Source organism: Larimichthys crocea, chromosome XVII, assembly GCF_000972845.2.
Source record: "Larimichthys crocea isolate SSNF chromosome XVII, L_crocea_2.0, whole genome shotgun sequence".
Classification (NCBI taxonomy): domain Eukaryota; kingdom Metazoa; phylum Chordata; class Actinopteri; family Sciaenidae; genus Larimichthys; species Larimichthys crocea.
In genome coordinates this window covers 28,626,153-28,635,419 of record NC_040027.1, presented here as the reverse complement: position 1 = coordinate 28,635,419, position 9,267 = coordinate 28,626,153, and the positions used below count along the sequence as shown (strand labels likewise).

The 9,267-nt window shown below is 40.8% G+C and overlaps 1 protein-coding gene across 1 annotated transcript; it reads left to right on the top strand.

Annotated features, from left to right (window-relative positions):
* Positions 1-1,718: 1,718 nt before the first annotated feature.
* LOC104920412 (potassium voltage-gated channel subfamily V member 2-like) lies at positions 1,719-4,865 on the top strand. The gene is made up of 2 exons (XM_027290253.1): positions 1,719-2,981; positions 3,832-4,865. Exons 1-2 carry the CDS (start codon positions 1,719-1,721, stop codon positions 4,117-4,119), a joined length of 1,551 nt encoding a protein of 516 aa, XP_027146054.1. The 3' UTR covers positions 4,120-4,865.
* Positions 4,866-9,267: the final 4,402 nt, after the last annotated feature.

Here is a 9,267-nt window from a genome sequence, read left to right as displayed (position 1 = left end):
CAGCAAATCAACTAGTGGCACTCAGTAATTTGGCCTCCACATGCTTGTATGCATGCCTGACAATGTCGGGCCATGCTCCTAATGAGATGACGGATTGTGTCCTGGGGGAACTCCTTCCAGATCCTGGTCCAAATCTGGACCAGGGCATCACTGAACTCCTGGACAGTCTGAGGTGCAACCTGGCAGCATTGGATGGACCGAAACATAATGTCCCAGAGGTATTCTATTGGATTGAGGAGGTCTGGAGGTAATTTTGTAGGGCTCTGGCAGTGCTCATCCTGTTCCTCCTTGCACAAAGGAGCAGATACAGCCCTGTCCAGCTCTCCTAGAGTAACTGCCTGTCTGGGAGACACAGCAAACCTTTTGGCAATGGCACGTATTGATGTGCCACCCTGGAGGAGTCGGACTATCTGTGCAACCTCTGTAGGGTCCAGGTGTCGCACCATGCTACCAGTAGTGACACTGACCCTAGCCAATTGCAAAACTAATGAGAAATTAGTCTGAAAAGATGAGGAGGGGAAAAAATGTCAGTGGTCTCCACCTGTAAAATCATTCCTGTTTTAGGCGTTGTCTCATTGTTGCTCCTCTAGTGTACCTGTTGTTAATTTCATTAACACTAAAACAGCTGAAAATGATTAACAACAACCCCCCAGCTACTTACCTGACCAGATCAATATCCCAGAAGTTGAACTGACTTATGCTATACTGTGATTAAAAGGTGTATATTGAAGCAGAATTGTCATTGTATCAACATATGCACTGTGTGAAGTCCACAACTCAAATCAAACAAAGAAAGCTATAATTCAACATTATGTCAACAATATTTTCAGTACAACTCTGGACTCTGCAGAGCTACATTTATGACTGAACTGTTCAGTGAAGGCCCGCCCTACCCTGCCTGTAATTGGCTGACATTCTTGCCCTCACCTTGACCAATCTCAGTCCTCATGCCTGAACCCAACCAATCCACCCCACGAAGGCAATGTATACTGACCAATCAGAGACAGGTAGGATGTCCCTTTTCACTGAGTAGTGGTAAAACACCATCAGAAAAGAGTCACCAATCTCTGCAAAAACTGAATAAAACTCAATAATGTGTCATTACTGGCTCTTGGTCTGGACAGGACATTGTACTAGAGACTGTGAGGAACCATATATTACGTGCTTTCTTTTTGCAAGAGTACCCTGTATCTGTAAGCAGTCCACACTTTAAGACTAAAAAGATTTATTTAAAATCTTTAGAGTTGTGAGAGTGTCTATGAGTGCTATGAGGAAATGAAAGAAGAATGAAAACAAGATCATTTAAAAGATTAAAAAGAAGAAAACTCAACATACTCCAACATAAGGCCTCAGTTGGCCCTTTGTCCCGACATTTTAAAATCCTTAAATCAACTTTGTTTCCTAATCCCACTTCACCACCTATATTTACAACTGCTTAAGGAAACTTGGAAAGGTACCAATTAGATTAAATGTGTTATATCCCTGCTGCTTGCACTTGATCCCCTAGTCTGATGGATCAAATGCAATGTGTTGTCTGCGCAGTCAGTGAAGGAAATCTCTTCATCTACAGGCGACTCTCGGGACTAGAAAAACAGGAAAAGCTGCTATTCCGGAGTATATCCGTTTCTGACAAAGACACCATGTGCTGTGTTTCCTGTTATGCTTTTTTTCCTTTTTCTTCTGTGTCACTGGCTTGACTGCCTTGAGCCACAGTTGTTATGGCTTCAGAGTATGAACAACTGCAGAGATGTTTGCAAAGGCGCCGCTTGACTGTCAACTGTTTGCCAAACTGTGTAGAGGACAACAAAACATTTCCATTCTCCCAGGAGAAAACATTCAAAGCATGGAGATCTCTGGAGAATCTGGACAGTCCAGGCTTCAAAGCAGACTGCCCCAAGGCAAAGGACAGACCTGAATGCCAACAGAGCATCAATGTTAATGTTGGGGGCAAAGTGTTTCATATTCCTAAACAGTATGCCATTAAATATCCTCAAACCAGGATAGGTTCATTGGCCCTCTGCAGGGACAAAGCAAAACTCCTCATGCTGTGTGACGACTATTCTGTATGTAAGAACGAGTTCTTCTTTGACCGTGACCCTACTTTCTTCCACCACATCCTCCATTTCTACACAAGTGGAGTGTTGTGGGTCATACGGGAAATGTGCCCTATCAACTTCGAGGAAGAGATCGCATACTGGGGTCTGAGCCTGAAGGACACCCAGCTCTGCTGTTGGTTGGTGTTCGAGGAAAGGGTCGACGACGTGAGGGACAACCTGAAGGTGGACAGGGAGTTGATGGCTGAGATTGAGGTAAAATCCAATGATGAGTGTTTCAAGGACATGATGTTTGGGGATATCCGTAAAAGTCTGTGGAACCTTGTGGAGGATCCATACTCTTCAGCTCTGGCAAAGGCCTTTACTGTGGTCTCTAACCTTTTTGTGCTTTTCTCTATTGTTGCAATGACTCTCAACACTGTGGAGGAACTTCAAATGTATAAAATGAACAACAGAACACACATGGAATGGGTGGAGATCATTACCATTGTGTTCTTCACCTTTGAATATTTAATTCGCCTTGTCACCACTCCTAACATCACAATGTTTTTGAAGAGTGGACTTAACTTTGTGGATATGGTGGCAGTCATGCCTTATTTCATCCAGATCATCTTTGATGCCTCTACTGGCAGTGAGGACGTGAAGGGACAGGAGGACCTTAGGACCATGGCTCGGGTCAGCAAGGTCAGCCACGTCCTCAAAGTCATCAAGCTGCTGAGAATCTTTCGGATTTTAAAGTTGGCTCGACACTCCACTGGCATGAGAGCGTTTGGCTTTACTCTGCGGCAGTGTTACCAGCAGGCCTGTTGCATTTTCCTTTTCATTGCCATGGGCATCTTCACTTTCTCTGCTCTCCTTCATTCAGCTGAGAGGGAAACTGAGGGATCTCCTATCACCAGTATTCCATATGCCTGGTGGTGGGCTGCAGTAAGTATCAGTAGCTCGATCACAACTCAATGTCATGCCCCAGCTTCTACCCTTCAGATTTTGTTCAAATCCATAAACAGCTATTGCTCACCTGTTGCTACATGCACCTGTTTAGAAAACAAATATATGATATAATCACCAATACCATGACTAAATTAGGCAAATAATAATAATAAAAAAAAAAAAAACAGAACAGAGAAACTGGACAAACAGCTGCATAGATATAACAACATGGACTGTACCAGGAGCATGGAAATGTAATCACAGCTCTAAATCAAATTAAGCCTCTATTCTCCCTTGTCTTTTTAATGGAGAAGGAAAAGCATTAAACATAATGATTTCTAATAACCCAAACCAGACAGTGTGTCACCCACCAGTGATGAAACTGATGATTGGTATTGGGCATTAGTGGGCATGATGAGCACTAGCTGGAGGCAGAGAGGTGATCTTAAACTGTTTTACATACACAAAGCTGTTGTGCATGGTAAATGCTTCACAAATATGATTAATGATCTAACAGTTAAAACCAAAACATATATGTTTGATTTGCTTCCCTCACTAAACAATTGCATATTTTTAAACCTAGTTAGCCAGTTCTGTTCTATTTTATACTCTTGGGCTGCTCCAGGACCAGGGAAACTAATTTAGTTCCATCCCTTTTTTAACGTGTTTAAATGACAAATAAACTCCTTGAATCCTTGAATAAAATCCTGCCAGTTATACCAGTTTAGCAGCAGATGTTTGGAGCCTCTATTGCTGGCTAACAGTACCCTGCATTAACTTAAAGGTCTACTATGTGGGATTAAGTAGCATCTTGAAACAAACTGAATATCATTTGCCTCTTTTTTAGGTCAGCATCTCCACTGTTGGCTACGGGGATGTGGTTCCTGTGACTATCCTGGGCCGCTTTGTGGCTTTCGGCTGCATCTCATTTGGCATCATCCTCAATGGCATGCCGATCTCTTTCCTCTTTAACAAGTTCTCTGATTACTATGCCAAGCTAAAAGCCCAGGAGTACAACACTACCTTAGTGCAGCGGCGCTTTCAACTGAAGAAGCGCCTCAGGCGCAAAATGGACATGTGTTTTCATCCCTCAGAGGAAGACAATGACAGCAGATTTCAGAGTCCCCAAAGTTAAAGTTAGTCCGAATCTTTTTTTTAAATTTAACATTGTATACGTGTTGCATGGTACACTAGGAAAGTATGGTGGCCATAAAACTTGTAAAACAAAGTGCGAAAGGCCCTATCTTTAGCCATTGCTTGGTTTATCTGCTCTGGGCTACTATAAAAACATGGTGGTGCATGTAAGAGGAACTGCTCGGTTTGTGAAACTCTTTTCTCTTGGTATTTACAGAGAGGAGAGTTTGATATTTAAAAAAAAAAAGAAGAAGAAGAATATGATGTGAGGAAGTGAGGAAGTGGGAAGAAAAAAGTTTCTAGATGCACTTTGTCATCGGAGTTGAAAACCACAGTAAAAAATTGTGCAAGTTTCAGTTTTTAAAAAAGAGAACTTGACTTTATGACACGGTGGACGACGATGACTAAACACCACTTTTTGTTGCTGTCAGTTACATATGGATTTTTTTAAAACATGTTTACTTTTTGGGTTGAATTGTTTTTTATAATGTATTAAGGGTTACCTTGCCTGGTAATATTGCTTTGTTTTAATGGTTTTATCATGTTTCCACATTAAGAAATTAAACTGGAACACTAACTATCATCCATTGACATCTGATGACTAATTTCTCATGGTGGGAAACTTGCTCGTGGTCTACACAGTTGAAATAACAGACCACAACAGTTAGCACCTCTGCAAGAAACAATTGTCTCTGTGTGTGACAATGATGCAGATGACAGCGACGAGATTAGACTAAGACAATAAAAGTTGCAGGTGGAGTCCTTGTCTTGTCATTTCGTCCACTGGCTCCTTTATAGTTGACTTTGCTTTTCTTAGTAGTTCCTGGTCTATTCATATGAAGTCAAAGATTGCTGAGTAAATATTGAGTTATGATGCTTTTATCAATGTTATCTTTTTATTATCAGATAGTCGAGAATGTGCTTTTGTTCAACCTTGTTTGCTGTTCTGGATAATATCACTACAATGAGTTTACAAGTTGTCTCGTCAGTTCATGTGACATATTTGATACAAACATTACATGACCTGACAGTGAGAGTATTTGTGATACCAATGAAACTGTATTTCTGTTGTAAAATGAACCCTCAGAGCAACAAGATTCAAGCTCTTGTTGCATTTTGTTGCATCCTTTTCAAACAAATCATCCGCAAAGTGTAGCGCAGTCTCTGTCATTTCGAGAACCCTCAAAGCAGTTTTCAGTTTTCATTTCAATCCACGAGCTGACTGGAGAGTCATGGTGACAAGCAGCTATCACGTGGAATTATCCTTGTGCCAAACCAAGAATGCCATGTGTACAGAAAAACAGATGGAATTTGTTTATGTAGAGATGTGTTCAAAATAGAGGATACCTGCATACACCTGAGCAGCATCAACACATTGTCTATTGGCAACGCACCACTTCAGCTAGATGTATGTTATGCTAGTAGAAACCTCCAGTAGCCTCCAGCCACTAACATCAAGAGGAATAAATAAATAATAAATAATTCCCCCCTGGGATTATTAAAGTATTTCTGATTCTGATTCTGATTCTGAATGAGGAGCAGACTACGGATTAGGGTTACAGTTAACTCTGGTGAGTTCACTTTATTCCAATTTAACACATTTTTTTTCTCTTGCAAACTTTAAGTCACTTAGCACCACGAGGACTGCACAGTCAAATGTAGCTGTAGCCCATCCATGCTATTTTAGAGAAATAAAAATAAATAAATAAATAAATAAAATGAAAATGGTGGAAAAATCTTACATAGGTGTTCAGCTGGGTTGAGGTCAGACTCACACCTTCTTCTTCATCATCCTGTTTGTGCCTGTCTGTCAAAGCACTTTGTAAACTCTGTTTTTAAAATGTGCTATATAAATAAAGTTATTACTATTAGTATTATTATTATCCACTGAGCCCCTGTGCCCTTTATGGATATATCAGATGGCCGCCCACCTCAAGGTGCCTCTTAAAAGGAAGTTTTCCTTGCCACTATCACCGGGTGTATGGTCTACCTCTGCTATGAAAAGTGTCATGAGATAACTTCTGTTCTGATTTGGGGCACATACACAAAATAGGAATCAATCACTGCCAAAAATCGCCCAAAAAACCACACCAAAAAAATAAATGGGTGTGTATTGGCAGAATGGTCACGAGCTAGAGTTTGTGACATCATCGCTAGAGTGGAAAGGGAGAGAAAAATTTGTCGCACCTGCGCCTAATTGCCCTGGCCTGACCCTGCTTGGCAACCTCAAGCCTGCCTTTGACTAACTTCATTGAAGTCTCTATGTTACAGCAGTGTCAATAATAATGTATGGGCACAACGGGGCCAGAGTCAGGCATGCTGAAAATTTCTTTAGAAATGTTCTAGTTCTTTTTAATATATGTCTTGACCTCAATGTTTGGGTGCAGAACATTAGAGAGTCAGTCTTGCTTTACCTCTCTATACTGTAAAGCTCATCAGACATCAATATATTTTTCTGCTTTCTTTTAAAATAAGTATCGTCTCATCTGACTTTTAGCTGGTAAATAAAATAAAAGAAAGAGCCCATGCCTGTCAGAAATTAAGTATGAAACTCTACCAAAGTCATTATATACCACAGGATATTGGGAAACTCTAACTGAGGCTTCATTGTCACAACTACTTGCCGACAACATATCGCAATAACAATGAAAATGTTAGTTGTAAGTTGTTTTTGGGTAGCAGCATTTACTGAAGTGTTATCCCTCTGTGTTACATGCTGCCAATCGGCAGGTTTACTTTACTTCCATTCAGTCTTCTGTTTTCTGTTCAGCATGTGTGCTCGAGTTAACTCAGCAAACACTGATCAGGTCTCCAAGGTGGTTTGGTTGTTTCTTGCATATTTGCTGAGTAGCCTTGGCAGAGGTTTGTGCTTCTGTTATTATTAATGACTTATAAGCAGCCCATTCTCTCTCTTGCGACTTTTTAAAAATCTTCTGTTTACCATAAACAACAAGTTGATGCAGTGTGGGAACATAAAATGAGGGCACAACTCCAACAACCACAAGAGATCATTTGGACAAGCTTTTTTCTTTGTGGAATAATGAGCACACAGCATAAAAACACAATGTCATCTGCCCTTTCAGAGGAATCTGATGGGGGTCTGAGGTTATTGCATCTGTACATCTCTGCATCAGTGCGTGTGCAGTTAAACATGCACTAAGAAACCAACACATTTCCTCATTCTGGTTTCACATTTCGTGGTAATATTCATCACTTCATGACCCAGTAAGCAATACTTAGGTGATACAGAGGTCAAACTGACATTTAGTTTAATTAGGGTCTGAGCATGCGTTGCGAGGCCCTATTGAATTTCAAATGTTTTTTTTTTTTTAGTTTTTTTTTTCTTCAGTTTCCTAAAAGTAAATCGCATTTTAGACGGCCTATATGTACTCGAAAACTACCCCCCCAAAGTCGGGTGTAAAATTACGTATTTTAGGGGTCCCGCACATGGACTTACAAAAATGGCTCTACAGCGCCACCTAGTGTACGAAATTTGGAGGGAGTACGTAACATACCGAGACACACAAAAAAAAAGTCTCTTGGTGACCCGGGCTACAGCGAAGTGTACGGTGTCCATTTTGTTACAAAGTTGGCCTTTTCGTGTTTTTGGGGTCATTTCCAGGGGTCGTATTTCAACGAACTCCTCTTAGGGCTTTCATCCTGTGTGTTTGAAACTTGGTGTGTGTGTTTTTAAGGCCTCGACAATAAAAAATGTTATCAAAATTATGAGTTTTGGATTTTCTGTGTGGGAGGGGCGGGGCCACGAAATTCGGCATGTTTTCGTGAAATTTCCACGTGCTATAACTTTGCGAAAAATACTCTAATCTTCCCCAAAGCTCTGATATATAATGGCAGTCTTGCCTAGAACACATTTCCATGACAAAATTTGGTGATTTTCACAGCACCACCTGTTGGCAACAGGAAGTGTCATATTTACTTGACGAGGAAGAAATCGGCAGAAAGCGCCTGCTGATGGCTTGTGATTCTCAGACATTCACGTGTTGGGCTTTCATGTACATTCTCAGAGCTGTCTGAAACTTCTTGTGGTTATTAAGACCAATATTATGCACATTTCGACATGGGCACATGTTCGAGGGCCTGACCAACGCTGCTTGCAGCTTTAATTAGGGCCCGAGCACGGCACGCTGTGTGAGGCCCTATTGGATTTCGAATGTTTAAAAGTAAATCACATTTTAGATGACCTATATGTATTTAAAAACTTACGAAAATTTGCCTACCCCCCCAAAGTTGGGTGTAAAATTACTTATTTCAGGGGTCTCGCACATGGACGTACAAAAATGGCTCTACAGCGCCACCTAGGTGTAAGTTTTCGGAGGGGCCCCTTGCCACGGTTTCATCCACGTGTACGAAATTTGGAGGGAGTATGTAACATACCGAGACACACAAAAAAGTCTCTTGGTGACCCGGGCTACAGGAAAGTGTACCACATCCATTTTGTTCCAAATTTGTCCGTTTCGTGTTTTTGGGGTCATTTCCAGGGGTCGTATTTGAACGAACTTCTCTTAGGGCTTTCTTCCTATGTGTTTGAAACTTGTTGTGTGTCTTTTTAAGGCCTCGACAATGAAAAGTTATCAAAATCTCAACTTTTCATCAGAGGGCGTGGCCGTGACGGTGCGTCAAAGTCAACAGTGCCGATTTTTTGGAAAAAAAAATGTGACTCCATTGACTTTTTGGCTTTTTGGCCTCTCATATACTTACTCAGAGCTGTCTAAAACATGGACATATATTTATGTGTTGTGATTTTGTTTTGTTTTGTTTTGTCTTAAACAATAGAGTCAGGATAGGTGGGGTCATTTGGAACAAAATCATGATTCAAGGTTGAGCTCATAGTGTTATTCATAACTTCAAACAAAGTTCCACTTTCTGAAGCAGACAGAGCAAAAAAACATTTGAAATGGAACAACCAAATGTCTTTTGGTTTATGCATTGTTGTTTATGCATACGTCCATCCTCTTCTATTGTCTGGTGAGAAAATGTTTCTCTTTTTGTCTATGTCTGTTCAGCTGCAATGTGACTCTAATCCTACATTTGTCATCATATTTGTACAGTAGATAAGAGTGTAATTTGTCCTCCTGTGAGGCGTCTTCATACACCAGTCAAATAAGAAAACAGAATTTGCATTTGAATA